Below are 17,869 nucleotides of genomic sequence, written 5' to 3'. Positions count from 1 at the left end.
TTTAATTATTGGCACAATGAGTTCAGATTAATTAATTTTTTGGTGATTAATTGGCATAATAAATGTAATTATTCCAAGTGAATATACATATTCAATAATTATTTTATAGTGATTTATTTGACTCTTGAAGTTTAATACTCCGTAATAAGCCTAGTATTTCAATTTGTTATCACATGTTGTATTGTATGGTAATGCATGATATATAGTGAAACACGATGAGACTGATAAAAATGTAGGATAGGTGATTTGTGTAAAATACAATAGTATAGGATAAGACATTCACGTGGCTCGGAGGTTTACTGATTACACGTCTACACCGTCGGTCCATGAGAGTCGAAAAACTTCATTAAATTTGACTTTTGGAGTTGTTGTAAGGTCTAAGGTGCAGTAGCTAAGCCCAGACCTTTAGGATTGAGGTTCAATATTGTTCTTCGTCTGCCATCCAATGTCGGTGAAGGCTGCATGTACCTTTCAACATATGCGATAATCTTTTTCACTGTGTTCGACTTCTTGAGTTTCATTTATGGATCAACTATTAGTAGTATGAGATATAAATATATGTTGACGGATGTGTTTCATCTATATAATACTCACATCATCTGCAAAAACATTGTGATCATTCTATGGACAACACAAATTTTGATAAAAGAATTTTGTAGTTGTTTAAGTGAAATAAATATCTCATTCTAAATCTATGTGTTGAAGTGTTCGGAGTTGTGTGAATCCTACCACTATAAATGCATTAGCCATTAGGTAATATCATAGTATTACATATATGCAAAGTCATTATATCCCATCTTTCCCATAAAAATAGACATTTTTCTATTTTCATTTGTCCCATAAAAATAGCACAATTCTAATTTTGATAACCCTTTTTTTCTACATCTCTTACTTTACCAATTAAGTATGTATTAAAACCCGTATCATCCTAAAAGTTTCTATTTTTATAGGTAGAGGGAGTGTAATTTCACATACACTAGAGATAATTCACATGAGAACCCAACCATCACGAGCATACATGGTGGAGTTCGGTTCATTACAAAAATAATCATGAGATACATGGGATAAGCAAAAATGAGATTTTTTTGAGAATAATTAGTCACAAGAGTGGAGGAGAAATGCATACCCGTGGTTTGCAATGTAATCTTGACACTATGGAGACGGACCCAATATACATTGTCAAGGCCCAAGGGCCGAGCTTTTGAGGAAAAGACGATCGATCAAGAGATAAGAATATACATCACTGTCAATCACAAATAAACATAACAATGAACTAATGCATTTTTGAAAAAGAAGTAGATCAAGCATGAATGATAAGAGGCCATCAGATAGCCAGTTCCTACTTGCATATGAGCCAAACCAAACATCCAAAAGCAATTGGAAGTATGTGCAAGAAACCCATAGGCAAGTCATCCCTGGCTAACCCAATAGCCTCCAATCCATCATGCTAGACCTCTTTCTTGTCGCGCCATCCAAATACTCAGACAATGTGACATCATCATCGAAGAAGAAGATCGAGCATGAGCAATCAGAGGCCATCAGTTAACCAGGAATAAACTTGCCCGAGAAGCCATGCCACGACATATAATTATATCTGATGTCGTGGCGAAGGCTTCTATATAGGCAAGCCATTCCTGGCTGTCCAATGAGCCTCTGCATCTTTCATGCTAGACCTCTCCTCTTCTCAAAATTAATCAATGCTTCCATTGTTTTTCGACATGATTTCGGTTAGAGTCGAAGCATGCCCTATTTATAGTGAGTTGAGAGTGGTTTGTGGCGTTGACTATTTGGAGGATCTTGTAATGGAATCACATTCTTTTAATCGTGGAAAGTCATCGTCTAGTTGTCGATTGATGCATGGAATCACGTGGCTTATTTGAAAGTAATTTCCCTTTTCTTTGGTTAGAAATAGTATTGATGTGAAAATTAATTAGATATCATGATTCTATTAACGAAGAATGCTCTTTCTTTTCTTAACTTTTTTGCTTTTGAACGAAGCACGAACTTGGTATTTTACATACGAATTAGCCATATTAGTGTGAATTATTTTGTGGAAGTGATAGAAGGTTAATAGTGTTAATATATCAAATATGATATCGGAGAGATGCCTGTTTAAAATCGGACCGGCTTTAAAATTCGGAACCGGATTGGAAATGCCTTTTTTTTTGGAACTGTAATTGGTGCTTCCCGGCTAAACCGGATTGGCGTATCAGTTATACTAGTTTGATTCCAATTCTGATATTTCTGAACTGTGAATCAGCGATTTCGATCCAAAACTGAGAATGTCTCTGGTTTCAGTTACAATTCGAAAAAAATGGCAAAATCATGGAAAACAGACCAAAAATTGATGACTTCGCCAAAAGTTCATTAGAATCGACTAAATTTTCGTATATAGAAGTTTTCTTTTATCGAATTAGGCCGGTTATAGTTGGACAACCACATAATAGGACCAATGGAGTAGTTGACGAAATACAAGATAAGATAAAAGGATGATGGGAATGTGTGTGATGTTATCTAGGTGTTGTGGAATTGAAATATTCTAATTCTAGCAGAATGTTATCCAGGCAAATAGTATATTGACAACTCTGTTTTTTTTCAAAGGCAATGTAACGATAACATAGAAAGCTATAGGAGATTCCATGCTTCTCTTTCACGCCCCTCTCCCTCTCTCTCGCATAGTGCGTACTTGTTTTTTTCCGGTTAAATTTAGGTAAATATCACTTAGTGGCCCAATGCATACACGTTTCTACGTCCGTGTTAATATCTGATCATAGGATATTAACACGAACCCATTAACATCCGACGTAAAAACGTACATACGTTGGGCCATTGAGTGAGTGTTCGATACCATCATTAGAAATCCATCATCTTGTTTACTATCAACTTTTTTTTTTCTTCATTAGTAGTAATGTTTTTAGATACATCTCACACACAAATGATTTGTGGACACTGAAACATAATATGTAACCAGAAAACATCTACTTTAAAAGAGAGAGATTTGAAAAACTTGGTTTTGAAAAAATATGAAGCAGAAGAGGAATCCTGATTTGGGCATCAGTATATGAAATGAGACAACAAGCAGATAATCAATCCCACCTTATATCACCAAAATCATTCAAAAGAAAGAAAAAAGTATAAGCCTGACCGATCAGCTGTCGTGCCAGGTTGGCTTTCGAGACCTTCACAGGGACATCCATATTGATGCTAGTACACAGATCTGCCAAAAGCTTTTTAACGCGCTATAAGACTACAGATGATGTAACGAACAAAAACCATGTGCTGTGGCTTCACTGAGAAGAAGAAGCCTTCATATCTTTCACAGTAGTTAGTATGATTTTTAATTTGTTCAGATGTTTCTCCATAGTAAGTTCCTTCCTGGAACCAGCACCAGGTTCGGACCCTTCAAAAGATGGTTCCGGAAGGTTCCGGCTGGTGATGTTAGTATCATCAGTATCTTCGGCTGAAATTCCATCAACGGAAGTTTGAATATCAGAAATCAACTGTTGAGATGTTTCCGTTGGAACCTCTGAACTACCAATGTGGTGGTCATCGTTTCCATGCTCAACGCCTGTAGATGGCAAGACTTGAGCTAATGCGTCTTTTTGCTCCTTGGGACATGGGGGTTCTTTACCAACATGAAGGTCATCGTTTCCATGCTCAACGCTAGTAGATGACAAGACTTGAGATACTGCGTCATTTTTCTCCTTGGGACATTGGGGTTCTTTATTACAGTCCCCCTCTTGATGAGTGTGTGGAGCCAACACATTGCTAGACCTGGTACCGTTGAAGGGATTCTCAGGCTCAAGTAAGCTGGTGGCTGTTTCACTACTCTGTTTATCATCCTTCACGAGGATTGAAGCATGAAGCTGTAATGTTTTAGTACCAAGTGGGGCAGCATCACTAGCTGGATCAATTTTATCGAAAGCAGGTCTAACCAACTTTTTGCGTCTTGAAGTAGAATTAGTGGAACTTTTGACCTCTTCTTTAGCACCAGTGGGAATATTATGAGAGGCTGAACCAGAACTAGTCCCAACCAACTTTCTTTCACTACGGCGTTTGAAATCCAAAGCTCGAGTCTCTTTAGGGATTTCATCCGAACTATCTGCAGTAGCTTGAGTTGCATTACTCAGCCTTTCCGTCTCCATTGTAGAGTGCTCAGTTTCCATATGATACTGGGTTTTATATTCATGGTCTGCACTTTCTCTAGCTTGTTGTCCAACAACTCCAGATTTCCCGAGCCTTCTCGGTGACAGATTGTCATTCTGCTTCAACATCTCCATGAGTTCATCAGCTGTAGCATTGATATAGCAGTCTTGAAGATTAACATCAATGTCATTTCTCTCTTCACTAAACTGGGTTGATGTAGAAGACAAACGAGTAAAAACACTTTTCCTCTTAAGAGTGGAGTTAGCTCCAGAAATTTTGTGGAGTTCCATGGGATTCATATTTCTAGACAATCTGAAGTGCTGATTCCCATAAATCGCCAAATTTCTTTTTCGCTGACAAATATCCATGCCCGGATCTTGAGATTCGGAATAAATGGAATATTTGCCAGCAAAAATGTCCATCCCATGTTGAGGAACATGCGTTCTCTTATTTTCTGATGCCTCAGGAAGATATCCATCATATTTGAAATTATGGTCTCTTGATTTGGAGTAATAAGCCAACAAACCTTTTTTGCCTTCAAAGTTCTCAGGATCACTGCAGGGTGGAGAAAGCCTTGAAGACAACGACCGTCTGTAATTAACAGGAGCAGATGTATTCAGATCCATGTCCATAGAAAGGTCCGGGTTTACAAAAGAACTGGAAGATTCTCGAAGCAAAGAACTCTGGAGACCTGGTGTGCTCATCGCTAAACCATTATCTCTATATCCAAGTGTGGCATCTTGAGGTATGATAGATTTTTCCGGTTCCAAAGGATACAGCTGCAACCTATTACTACTAGATAGCGGATAGAAGTCCCCCAAAGAACCATCACGCGGGTGGGTTTTTTGCATTGAAGTAGAAAATCGGTTAGCTTCCTTTGACGAGGAGCATCCATGAGAAAGACTGGGGTGATCAGGTGAGTAAGGGACAGTCCTTGTAATAGTTGCATCCTCAAAAATGGAGGGCGAGATGTCAAAATTACTGGAGACGGTAAATTGAGAGAGCTGTTTCTTCGGAAACTTATCAGGAAATGAAGATAAATTTTGTTCTGGCTTGGAGAAACAAGGGTACTTCATTGAAATGACAGGATTACTATGTGTATGACTAGCCTCTCTATTATCTACTCTCTCACTCTTTCTATACCTTGCATTATCTAATACTTGCCTGTCTTCATCCGCAACATTTCCATCTTTTGTGGCCAGTGCAGGTGGACCTTTATCCACCATATTTTCAGTTGATCTTCCTTCCAGAACTGGGTACTTCCTTCCCTCAATAATTCTGTAACCACAATGCCATGGAGGTAAATCAGTTTTGGAAGATAAGCCTCCGGAAAAACATGTTCCAAGACGAGGTTCATTCTCGTCGATTTGAAACCTCCCAGCTGCATTTGTTTTTCTTATTTTATGGAAATGGCTGGTAGAAGGATCAAAGGTATTTTCCGATTTCCTCCCCATCAACCGCTCATAATCCTTTACCATTCCTCTTTCTTGCCTACATAATTTCATGTCGTGATCACTAATAGAAACAGACCTAACCACATTACTATCGCAGTCTCTTATCACAGAATCATCTAACAGGAACCTATCATCATCAATCACACGTTTGCCTTGAGCCAGGGAACTCCCATAGTTATCACTTGCAAATGTCTGTTGCCGACCATTGAGTATGTCATAGTCCTCCCGCAATGTACTCCTCTGCAAAGAAGTATAATCATCGCGGACTCTCGCATCTAAAGGATCCAGAAAATGCTCAGGGTATTCTTTACCTATTCTTCTCCTTTTAGCAATAAAATCATCATGAGAAAAATGATATTTTTTCCCATCAGCATTGGCCCTATTCTCTACCAACACGTTTTCTTCTCTGCCTTTAGCCAACGAGCTCACATGGTCATCATATTCAGTAGATTCCATGTATCCTGTCTCACTTAGTCCATGTCTGTCTCTGTCATCTCCTACCAGCCTTCTGTCCTTAGATACTTCAACAATAGCTTCTGACTGCGGCTGAGAGGGGATGTTTCTTTTTATCTTTTTTGAACTGAACAAATAAAGAAGCCTGTGAACCTAAACAAAAAAGAAGAAATTGAAAACAATAACATTTAGCTGCTTTGATCTCCTTGATAAGGTTAATAGTAAATAGCAAGAAACCTGCTTTTCTAACCTGATCTTTAGAGAGGCCGAAGTTGAATTTCCTTGCACAAAAGTAATTCCCTATGATAGCATCTTGGAATTCTTTCTCAGAGATTGGATCACAATGCCATATTTGTCTAAAGCGAACCTGTGCTGGGTAATGCCGCCCTGAACTACTAAATGCGTGGGGATTAATGTCCACCGCGCCATCACAGGATGCCTGATAAACTCCGAAGAGTTGTCTCTTTCTAGTTTCAAACAGGAACAAAACCATTCCCTCTTTAACATGTCTCACAAATTCAGCATGCGAAGATGGTAGTGCAAATATATTCCGTCGAAGGCATTCTTTTTTGGTCTGAGTGTTTGAAAGAAAGATTGCACCAAATTCAGGAACATTTCCAGAAGCCCCGTTACCATGCCCATGGTTGTCCATTACTCCAACTGCAAGCGGATTTGCAATCCACTTGTAGAAATTAGCATACGAGAGACCCACAGAGAAGATGAAAAATCAACCAACATGCAGAAAAATTGCAAAGATCAACTATAGCAAAGATTTTTTTTAATGGTTTGAGATACAATCTATCAAATGGAACTTCAAGCAAAGCACATATGGAAAATATTGATTATCTTCTCAAGTTTAAAGCATCATATGTGATACAGAGCATTTCAATATCTCTGATTACTTTCTAATTACCAAAGAATCACCTATGTATGATTTCTGCATAAAATTCCAAGTAAAACCACTGATAGATCTACATACAAGGAAGGAATTGAGAAATCACCGTGTTCCTCATCGTGAACCAATCATAGGGAATAAAACTAAACAGTAACTATAATATCACAGCAGCTATAAAATTGTGAAGATCTGGATCCTTCCTCAAACTGACAACAATAAATCTATACCTCCAAATCAAACAGGAATTCGCATTAATGTAGCAATAATGAAGATCGCGGTATGGCGATCAAAACACACTACCGAATGAAATTGAACACCAATGCAAAACAAAAAAACCAAAAAAAACATCCAGCAAATTACACTTCATGAATTCCACAGCTGCTACGATGCATTCAAAAAACTAGATATTCTAAATCAGAAAACAACAACAATTACCACGACAACGCTTACTGAAAAGAGGCAATTTTACCAACTCGCTAGGGTTATTGAGATAGCGGAAAAATCGAGAAACAGAGGATTTCGTGAAAACTGCTCCTCTTTTTCAGCGAGGGGTAGCCAAATTGTTGGATTTCCAATCCTAATCCTTACCTTTTAATTCTATATAATCAAGTTTTTAGCATACATGAATCAGAACATTGCAATATTCAGAGCTTGAGTGAGCGGCGAAAAAACTATACCGACTCATAGCTATATATATGTATAGGTGGTGAAGATGGGAATACAGGAGTGGGGCATGACATTTTTCTACGTTTTATATTTTGAAAAAATAATTACACTAGATAATTTGCTACATATTTTAATACTATAAAATTGATAAAAAAAATAATTCATAATTTTAAAAAATGAGAAATAAAAAATGATTGAAGTGAAAATAAGAACACCTTATTATTGAGATATAGTACATACAAAAGAAGTAAAACACTAATTTTGATAGATGATCCAGAATATGACGGATATAGTACATTCTCTCATTTCGATATAATCAATTTGCGTTTCTTTGGGGACCGTGCCAACTTATATTATTTCCTCAAAAATTAATTTTTTTATGTTTTTTCTTACTTCTTTCTTTCTCATATTTATGTATTTATTGTTTCTCTTGATAAATATTTTTTCCATTTAATTCACTAAATATCAATTTTTTAATCTCGCATCGAAAAAGCATTGATTAAGTTAAAACCTGTGAGAGTAATTTGATTTGAATAGCCTCAATTGTAATGCTTGATTTAATTATCTATTGTTCATATTATATATTCTATAAAATTTGTCAAATTATAATTCATTCTACAACTTTTAAATGCAAACTATAAATTGATTAAATATTTTCCAGCTATATGAATTCTCTCTATCTTGCATCATCCATTTTAAATGAATGTGATTATTTATTTTAGAAATGGGAAAACACACACACACAAATTGTCTTCTTCTGCTACGGATAATTTAAGGTAACCGAACCGCACACATATTATCTCTTACACTGGCATTATGTAATTATATGTATCCATAGAAATTGTCTACATAATGTATATAGAATACTCAAATAAGCAATCAAAATCGAGCTGTGTCTTCATATTTTTGTGTATTCATGTAAGTTTTTTTTTATTTAACGTAAGGTTTTGTTGGATATCAATAGTTTTTTGGACACAAATTTTATTGTAGTTTAATGTATATTTATATGGGTTTGTGTGATATCTGCCATTGATGAACAGTGCAAGTTCAGTTAGCTTCTTCGTTTCTTAGAAGTGCAAATTCCCATAATACATGTGTGGCCCGCTTAGGGTAGGCGGCACCCGTTAATTATTTTGAGTTTAATATCGCAACTTCTCATTCTGATTTTAGATAGAACGATTGCTTTGTTGTTTTTTTGTTTCTGTTTAAAGTATTGTTAACTCGCCATTTTTTGACTTGAGCGTTTTTCTTGGCATATGAAGGTTATCTTTGAAATACTATTCAAACTACATTATCTCTAATTGTGAATGTGGATTCAACTTAAGACCAAAATGTACCAACACTGACCAATCTACTGAGAAGTGGAAAAAAGACAGCCTCTACATCAACAAAGGTGGAAAATTGAGACATTTCAACCATAAAAAGGTCTCAAGAAAAAAAGGTCACAGCTAAAACTGCATAATAGTTTGCTCTATTTCTTCTCTAACATGTGGCTGAGTCGTTGCAATGCGAGTGTAGGCGGCTCGTTGAGAGGGCAGGGATGGAAGTATGGCTCGGGATTTGTGGACGGGGTCTTCCCCGTTTTGAGCCCTATCGCACTAGAGATACTCAACTTCGTGCAGAAGGAGGAGGATGTTAGCAGAATCTGGTATTCTTTGGACACTCTGCCTCCTACTAATACTACTTGGGATGACTTGATCAGCATCGCGGTTCGCCTTCGTTTGAACAAGAAATGGGACCCGATCATAGTGGTACGTGCTCTAGCACTCGTTGCGCATAGCGTTCTGTTTTTTTTTTTTGCCGCGTGTGTGGCGTTTGAGACGGGGAATGGGGAGTTTGGCGTCGTTTTTGTCATGTTATTGTCGTTTTTCGAGGTACAACACGTTGATTTCTGTTGGGTTGCAAATCCTTTCCACGTAAGAGAATGAGGGAAGTTGGAAGCAGTATAATTGTTGTCCAATCTCAATTAGTTAGGAAAACAATCTGCGCGACTTGTCCAAAGTGGACAATATCAAACTAATAATGTGCGGTCGATCCTAAACATTTCGGGCCATATTTGCAACTTTTTTTGTCAGTTGTGCGAATGGATGTCGCAACGGAGCACGTTCAAGCCCGATATTATCTGCTACAATCTGCTAATAGAGGCTTACGGTCAGAAGCTACAGTTCAAGAAGGCCGAAACCATCTACTTGGACCTCGTTGAAGCTCGTTGCATCCCTACACAGGACACATATGCGCTTCTTGTCAAGGCGTATTGCAAGTGCGGGAAGATGGAGCACGCTGAGGCCGTGTTTGCTGAGATGCGAAGGAACAGCTTTCCTCCCAGTATGTATATATCCAATGTTCGTATTGATTCGAACCTGATACCTTTGGCTTTAGGTGCATTAACGAACTCGATTTTTTAGGCACAATTGTTTATAATGCCTATATTGATGGGCTAATGAAAGCAAGAAAATCTCAGCATGCTCTTGCTGTATACCAAAAGATGAAGAGAGAAAATTGTGTACCAAATGTTGAGACTTACACCTTGCTGATCAACTTATATGGGAAGGTATAATTTTATTTTATTTTTATAAGTAAATTAGTAGTAGTATCAAAATCTGGTGACAAATTTTTATACTAATTTTTTTTGTAGGATAATAAATCTTATATGGCATTAGAGGTGTTTCAAGAGATGAGAGCTAACAAATGTAAGCCTAATATTTGCACATACACTGCTTTGGTGAATGCTTGTGCAAGAGATGGTTTGTGTGAGAAAGCAGAGGAGATTTTTGAGCTGATGCAAGAGGCAGGGCTTGAGCCTGATGTCTATGCTTACAATGCTCTCATGGAAGCCTACAGGTAAATTGTCGCGTTTGGGCGTCTGCTTGGCATATATGTTATGTATATATCCCGTGGTGGACGCAAAAAAAAATATTGGGAGGGGCTCTAGTGTTTTTTTATAATTGTCTAGGCATCAGGTTCGATAAGGGCTGTTTTTTTAAAAAAATTGTAGACGGAGCTTAAGCCCCCCTACCTACTTGGCGTGTACGTATCCCGTCTAAGAGGTGGATGTTGACAGCCGTGCAGGTTTCCCTTATGGCGCAGCGGAGATCTTTTCGCTCATGCAACAAATGGGGTGCGAGCCAGATAGGGCTTCGTATAACATAATGTTGGACGCGTATGGTCGAGCCGGTCTCCATAAAGGTACTCTTTTTAAATCCGTTATGTTGGTGTATTACTGCAACATTTTGAATAGGTTTGACTTTTGAGTGTTCGGTTTTTGGTTTGATTTTTTTTGCCAAAATTGAGGTAAAGTGATGTTTTTATTGATTTTTTATATTTTTTAAATCAGGTGCGCAAGCGGTATTTGATGAGATGCATCGTCTTGGGATAGAACCAACGATGAAATCGCACATGCTATTGATCTCGGCCTACTCGAGGTCGGGCGACGTCTCAAGGTGCGAGGAGATTGTGAGGCGGATGCAGGAGTCGGGGATCAAGCCGGACACGTTCGTCCTGAACGCCATGATGAACTTGTACGGCCGGCTAGGGCATCTCGAGAAAATGGAGGAGGTGATGGCCGCGATGGAGGGCGGGGGCGGGTGCAAGCCCGACATAAGCACGTACAACATCGCGATAAACGTGTACGGGCGCGCGGGGTTCGTGGAGAGGATGGAGGAGGTTTTCGCGTCGATCGCGACGAAGAATTTGATGGCGGATGCGGTGACGTGGACGTCAAGGATTGGAGCATACTCTAGGAAAAAGCAATATATTAGGTGCATTGAGATATTTGAAGAGATGATTGATAGTGGTTGTTATCCTGATAGTGGGACTGCTAGAGTGTTGCTAGCTTCTTGCTCTAGTGATGAGCAAGTAGAGCAAGTTACTAATGTGATTAGAACCATTCATAGGTATAGGGGGGAGCATACGGCCGGTTCGGTCGACTATCGAATCGAACCATCTAATGAGATGGGTCGAGTTATTTGATCTTTTTACACTAGTTATCACCTTTAGTCGAACACCGAAACCTGACCGATTTCGACCTAGTTTTATCGGTTGAGATTGAGCTCATAGTGTCGGAAATTGAAACCGGTTAGAACTCAGTTCAACTTCTGTACTTGTAACTAAACTATTGTATTTTTTATCTATGAAAAACCTTTCGACTAGTTATCATTGTTATTTTGAAACAATTTATTACCGTGCAATTTGTTCTTTTGAATTAATTTAGTAGTGTGTAATGCGTTTACGCTGAATTTTGATAATTTGAAAAAATATTTTGTACTATTGTAATAGATGCTAATAAATTGACACAGGTTAAACACTCTTGATTAAAATTTTATGTTACATTATTATACACTACTACTATATTCCACTAACGACATATTGAGAAAAATAAATTGAATATGCTTTTGTGAATGACTACATTATATTATAGCATTTGGGACATAATTGGACAGCACTCATACTCACAATTCACCAACCTTTTTTAGTTGGTTTGCTGACACATCAACCACCAACATCTCATTATTATTGTTCCTTATTTATTTTTGTTAAAACGGTAATTTATTTAATTACTGTCGATTACTTACTATAATGAGAGAAAGTGTATTTTTTTTTCAAAAGAATAACTACATAGTAGTTACTCCTACTATATTTTTCAAATTTTATAGAGTATATTAGTAAATTTATCCCATTAATAAAGTGAGTTTCACATTTTACTAACACTAATATTTTAATTAATTTTTAATTGTAGCTCGATTTACCCTACCAACCTTCGCCACTTTAAGAGAGCCGTTTTCCAAAAAATCATAATTAAACGAAATATTTCACAGAAAAAAACACACACACACTGAGAGCTGCGAAGCGGTGGATTCAGGTGTTTGTGTTTGAAAATGGCGACTAGTTTGTGGGCAACCAGAGCTGCTTCTTTCCTACGGATCAATGTTCCTTGCAGAGGCTTTGCTACCGGTAAGTCTCTCTGTGTTTAATTTGCATCGGTGTATATTTGATTTGGCATTTTCACCATTTTAACGTCGCGCATTTTCTGTATTTGATGGAAACACTGTGATCTGTTGTGCTATGAAGGATCTGATATTCCGATATGTTAGCTGGCGTTATATTTCTATGAGATCGCTGCTGCTTTTATTGATTGACGTTTATTTGTGATGCGAAATGTTAGCTATCTGGAATTTCCTCCGATTGTGAAACGATCTGCGTTTCTCTGTGTGTGTTTTAAAATCATCTGATGTGATTTTTTGATATTTGTGAAATAATTTGAGGTGGAATGGCTGATTAGAGTTGCAGTGGGCTGAATCGAAATGTGGATTAATGTTTATGAATTTTTTTCCTTAATCGTCACTCACCGTAGAGATTTCATTGAAAATTACGGTGATTTTTTTGGTTTTTTAGTGTTGACATTATGTGGAATACTATATAATTTGATCTGCTTTGTTTGATATCTCTAAATTAATTGGAGGTGGTAAGGATAATTAGATTTATTGGACTGTGGAGAAATGTACAGATTTCATTGCACTCTATGGTAATTTTTTAAGCTGTTTAGTGATTAGTGTGACATTCCATGGTGTGTATAGTCGATATGTGAAATTGTGAATTGTGTAAATGCTTTTTGTTTCAATTAATGCAGTTCTGAAGGATCTAAAGTATGCTGATTCTCATGAATGGGTGAGAGTGGATGGGAAGTCGGCTACCGTGGGTATTACTGATCATGCTCAAGACCACCTGGGTGAAGTTGTATACGTCGAACTACCCGAGGAGGGGAGTAAGGTAGAGCGAGGTGCAAGTTTCGGTGCTGTTGAGAGTGTCAAAGCTACCAGCGATGTGAACTCGCCTGTTTCAGGGAAAGTGGTCGAAGTTAACACAAAGCTTAGTGATTCTCCTGGTTTGGTGAGCCTTTCTGAGACTAGCCTAACTTTATTCTCATTGTTAACATGATTGCATATTATTCATAGATTGCTCCCAGCCTCCCACTCCCCCAATTATCCTGAAAGTACTCTTTTTTTTTCCATGGACTCGATGAAGCATGTTTTTTCTAGATTTGGGGAGGTTCTGTGGTTACAACTTTTCCCTCATGTAGATAATAAGAAAAGAATGTGCGACCCCGGAGTTGAATTTGCAATATGATTCCTCTCATTCCGATCTAGCCTGTATGTAATTAACCTATTTGTAGATCTTTGGAGTAGCACCAAGCAAGTGGAAATTCATCGGTCTACTTTCTCATGAGTCATGAAGAGGACTATTAGAAACCGCTCGTTAAATCCAAGTGTATTGTGCTGATACATATTAGAAACCGCTCGTTGATATCATGCTAATTTTCCTTTGTTCCACAAAATGAAAAAGGAAATGATACGACGATTATATGTATATTGGCAGCCATGTATTTGCGTCCTTTTTGTGTCGTTGCTGCTGCATCATCCTCATATTCCTTTCTTTGCCACACTATCTTTGGAAGTAACATATTTGTGCATCTGCTATAAATCCATATCTTTATCATGTCTCGATTATTATCAGATAATCCGTTGCTTGAATGAGAGCTGCATATAAACATAAATCTTTGCATCAGTCATCAAGAACTGCCAGATTTTGTGTTTATATGTCCTCCCTAATTATTGTCTCCACCAACTAATCTGTCCTCGTACTCATGTAAACATCTTTGCCTCTTACCTTCGTTCAGGTAAATACGAGCCCTTACGAAGATGGATGGATCATAAAGGTAGAGCTGGAGGACGACAGCGACCTCCCCTGTTTAATGGACCCCGAACGCTACACCAAGTTCTGTGAAGAAGAAGATGCTAGCCACTGACAAATTTCAATGCCACAATAATCACTTTCTTTGAAGGGATTTTGGATTTTATATTTTATTCTCTCTTTCAAGTTTCCTTGTTTCTTGTTGTGTTTGAACATTTGGACAATGGTGATAAATGGCTGCAGTTATTCTCCTTTTGTTTTGTTTTGTTGTGTCGTGTTGCATATATGAATTTATTTGATGGGATGAAAATGGTTAGCTGTTTTCTTTCTGTCACCGTTTATTGATAAATAGAGTGGTTAACAACTAAGAACAAATGTGAATCTATCATTTCTTTTTTTTTTTTTCAAAATTAAAATTTTATGAAGATTTCTTTATTTACTTACCAATACAGCAATACTAATGTTTTACTGTGTGAACGAGGTTATGATACTATAATTGTTTAATATCAATGAATAATTTATTATAAAAAAATACACACATTGGAGTATCTTATCAGTAAAACACTAAAACCCTCCCAAAAACCCAACTGCTGTTTACCTTCATCAATTCCAGAATTTCAGCTTGAAGCTTCTTCCGATATTGCTCAGTAATTACGTGGAAAATCAAATGCAAACGGGCTATGGCAGAGAAAAGGCGCGAGGAAGACGATGCTAGTGGTGAAAGCAGGTCCTAAGAGAATCGAATTTGACAAAAAAAATGCAGAGATGCTTTGCTTTCGGGCCGAAAGGTTTTCTGCTTCTGTTTTTTTATAAATTCGATTTTTGAAATTTGGATATTTTTGTGTTGGTAGGTAATGCTTTATTCAATCTTGCTGGAGCTAGATTTTTGAATTGATCGTTGCTAAACTGTCTGGCTCAGTAGCATGATTTCAATATTTTGGAAATGCATCTCTATTTCTATCATTTTTATTTTATTTTTAAACTCATTCTGGTTGTAATGCATTTCTGAATTATTCGTTGTGGAGGTGCTTTGGCTCAGTGTCATGATCTCCTGTGCTTGTATTTTCAATATTTTCGAAATGCAAGTTGGTAAAAATTGATCCTATTACTCGGTTTTCGGTAAAGCTCGGTGATCCTGTTTTTGTAAATTATGGGTGATTCAGTTGCCTTATGTCTGTATATTACTTTGAAACCGTTCCTCATTTTGCTGATAGATGGTCTATTCATTTAAATCTTATTTGCATTTTGTTAAACAATGCAGGGCGAAATGTTGTCCTTACAGAGTCCGAGAAACTCGATGGTGTAACTATTGAGAATGCCGGGGTGCTGCTAATCCAAGAGGTTGATCTCAGATTCTCAATGATGGTAACTACTTTATATTGCACCCAATCTTCTGGCTATCATATTGGTGATGGCTTTTACAGGTTGCAACCAAAACAAATGGTTCAGCTGGTGATGGCACGACCACTGCGATCTTGTTGGCCTGATTAGATATGGATTATTAATGGGGCTAACCCTGTATCCTTAAAGAAAGGAATTGGTTAAGGTTTTGAGAGAGAGAAGTTATGCTGTAAGAGGGAGTGATGAAATTAAAGGTTTCATTTATCTCCTTCCCATATCCAATGCATAGCTCATTGATTCATTATGCATCTTTGAATTGTTTTTCCTCGTTCTACAGCTGTAGCTTCATTGTCTGCTGGAAATGATGGAAACTTGATTGCTGAAGCTATTGAGAAAAATTGGCCCTGATGGTGTGATATCAATTGAATCTTCTTCGTCATCTGAAACTTCTGTGACAGTTGATGAAGGAATGAAGGTAATTATGCATAAACTGACTTGATTATCATGCGTTAATCGCCATCTTTCTGTGCCAATTCTATTACCTCGAAGACACTGTGAACCTACAATTCTTTCTGTGCCAATTCTTGTCGTACATATAGTATTCTCTTTTGCCATAGTTTTCATTATTTCTTTAATTTTGTTCAGGCAGTCTTTCTTACAGATAGATAAAGGATACATGTCACCGCACTTTGTGACAAATAAGGATAAATCGATGGTGGAATTTGAAAATGCGAGAGTTCTGGTGACCGATCTAAAGATTGAAGGAGATTGTTCCGTTACTACACAATAGAGTGTCCCTCTACTGATTTTTGCTGAAGACATATCTCGGCAAGTGCTGGAAACTCTAGTCTTGAACAAAATGCAAGGCGTGCTTAATGTTGCCGTTGTAAAATGTCCGGGGCTTGGAGAAGGAAAGAAAGCTATATTGCAAGATATTGCTCTTATGACAGGTATGTTTGAATGTTGATAATCAGAGCATAAATTTAAAGATATCAATCCAAAGAAATTATGAAATTAATGGAGCAAATTTCCATGCTTGCTTTGTACTTACCTGGTTTGTGACCTGTTTTCAGCCTTCTTATGATGCTTTATTTCCGCGCATCTTGCAAGTTAATTCAGTCGTACACGAGAATGCTATTTCAGTTGGCTAGTTTACAGTTCTAAACTCTATTCTATGGAACAAATTTCAGGCACTTCTTGCACCAGCAAGAGTAATTGCAGCAAATGCAGGGGTTGATGGAGATGTGGTTGTGGAAAAAATTAAAGCTTGTGAGTCGAATTTCGGGTATGATGCAATGACTGGGGTCTGGGAGATACGAAGATCTAATTCGCGCTGGTGTCATTGACCCTTGCCGGGTCTCAAGATGCGCCCTTCAGAATGCCGTTTCTGTTGCTGGTATGATCCTAACCACTCAAGCCATACTAGTCTAGCAAATCAAGAAGGCCAAGCCGCTCGTTCCCCAGATTCCCGGTATATCCCCTTGAAGACAGGAAATCCACGAGGTACACTAGAAAATCTGATTAATCGCCATTCTTTGATACAAATACTCCTTGCTTTAGTGCCAACGAGAAGGAGACCGTACAATGTTGGATTGTTGAAATACGAAGCGCTCCCTTTGTAGAAGGTATAATTCTTGAAAGTGCCACTGATGACGAAATTTTGATCTATTGGCCACGTTGGCGATGACATGTACATCGCCAACATGGCATTCTAGCACCACCTAGGATTTGTTATGTGGGACTCTAGGAATGCAAATTTTGTTTCATTAGATTATTACTCCCCAAACTGCAATGTGACAACAAGAAAGTGACTCTTCCTCACTTTCTAAAAATTTAAATATAGCAAATGTTAACTAACCAAATACAAAATGATGATGCAAATGTGGAAATATCTGGGATAGGTAGAACTCATCCATCTACATAACTACTTGTATACTTTTTGCTACTGAATTCTTTTTCCTTGCTAAATAATGTCTCACCTTTTTCTGCCATTTCTTACATATATTGATACATATGATCTACTAAATCAAGATTCCAATTGGTTGCGTTTTTGTCTCTAGTAGAAAGTTAGCAATCTTCATGTATAAAACATTCATTTTGAAGCTATGATTATAGTTAGCAATCTTCATCAAGTAGTCATTATTTCATGTTAATTTCCATTTCATCTTTGTAGAAAGTTGTGTACGTACATTTTTGAATTTTTTTGTGCCTATGTAATAATTTTGAT

The 17,869-nt window shown here is 37.5% G+C and overlaps 3 protein-coding genes, 1 long non-coding RNA gene and 1 pseudogene across 8 annotated transcripts; 3 read left to right on the top strand and 2 right to left on the bottom strand.

Annotated features, from left to right (window-relative positions):
• Positions 1-218: 218 nt before the first annotated feature.
• LOC125218599 lies at positions 219-1,270 on the bottom strand. The gene is made up of 2 exons (XR_007175990.1): positions 1,127-1,270; positions 219-468 (listed from the first exon to the last, which is right to left on the bottom strand). It is a non-coding gene; the product is annotated as an uncharacterized LOC125218599 (long non-coding RNA).
• A 1,712-nt stretch (positions 1,271-2,982) lies between these two features.
• On the bottom strand, positions 2,983-7,646 carry LOC125201728. Of its 5 annotated transcripts, none has more exons than XM_048099963.1 (3): positions 7,537-7,646; positions 6,304-6,713; positions 2,983-6,206 (listed from the first exon to the last, which is right to left on the bottom strand). In XM_048099963.1, the coding sequence occupies exons 2-3, from the start codon at positions 6,703-6,705 to the stop codon at positions 3,288-3,290; spliced, it is 3,321 nt and encodes a 1,106-aa protein (XP_047955920.1). In that variant the 5' UTR covers positions 6,706-6,713; positions 7,537-7,646; the 3' UTR covers positions 2,983-3,287. The 5 variants fall into 5 exon arrangements, with proteins under 5 accessions (XP_047955920.1, XP_047955918.1, XP_047955917.1 ...); XM_048099961.1 differs by having other exon boundaries at positions 6,304-7,169; positions 7,626-7,646; XM_048099960.1 differs by having other exon boundaries at positions 7,055-7,610.
• A 787-nt stretch (positions 7,647-8,433) lies between these two features.
• On the top strand, positions 8,434-11,762 carry LOC125209540 (pentatricopeptide repeat-containing protein At2g35130). The gene is made up of 8 exons (XM_048109145.1): positions 8,434-8,532; positions 8,877-9,055; positions 9,133-9,365; positions 9,690-9,939; positions 10,020-10,165; positions 10,250-10,455; positions 10,676-10,800; positions 10,949-11,762. Coding segments are annotated over exons 1-8 (1,776 nt in total). The 5' UTR covers positions 8,434-8,530; the 3' UTR covers positions 11,584-11,762.
• A 640-nt stretch (positions 11,763-12,402) lies between these two features.
• Positions 12,403-14,561, top strand: LOC125207260 (glycine cleavage system H protein 2, mitochondrial-like). Its single transcript, XM_048106530.1, has 3 exons — positions 12,403-12,564; positions 13,241-13,500; positions 14,288-14,561. The coding sequence occupies exons 1-3, from the start codon at positions 12,489-12,491 to the stop codon at positions 14,414-14,416; spliced, it is 465 nt and encodes a 154-aa protein (XP_047962487.1). The 5' UTR covers positions 12,403-12,488; the 3' UTR covers positions 14,417-14,561.
• Positions 14,562-14,981: 420 nt separating this feature from the next.
• LOC125188608 lies at positions 14,982-17,466 on the top strand (annotated as a pseudogene).
• The last annotated feature ends 403 nt before the right edge of the window (positions 17,467-17,869 follow it).

The sequence above is a fragment of the Salvia hispanica genome, chromosome 1 (genome assembly GCF_023119035.1).
Source record: "Salvia hispanica cultivar TCC Black 2014 chromosome 1, UniMelb_Shisp_WGS_1.0, whole genome shotgun sequence".
Taxonomy (NCBI): domain Eukaryota; kingdom Viridiplantae; phylum Streptophyta; class Magnoliopsida; order Lamiales; family Lamiaceae; genus Salvia; species Salvia hispanica.
Note: the sequence above shows the minus strand (reverse complement) of the source record. Positions and strands in the feature narration are given on the sequence as shown.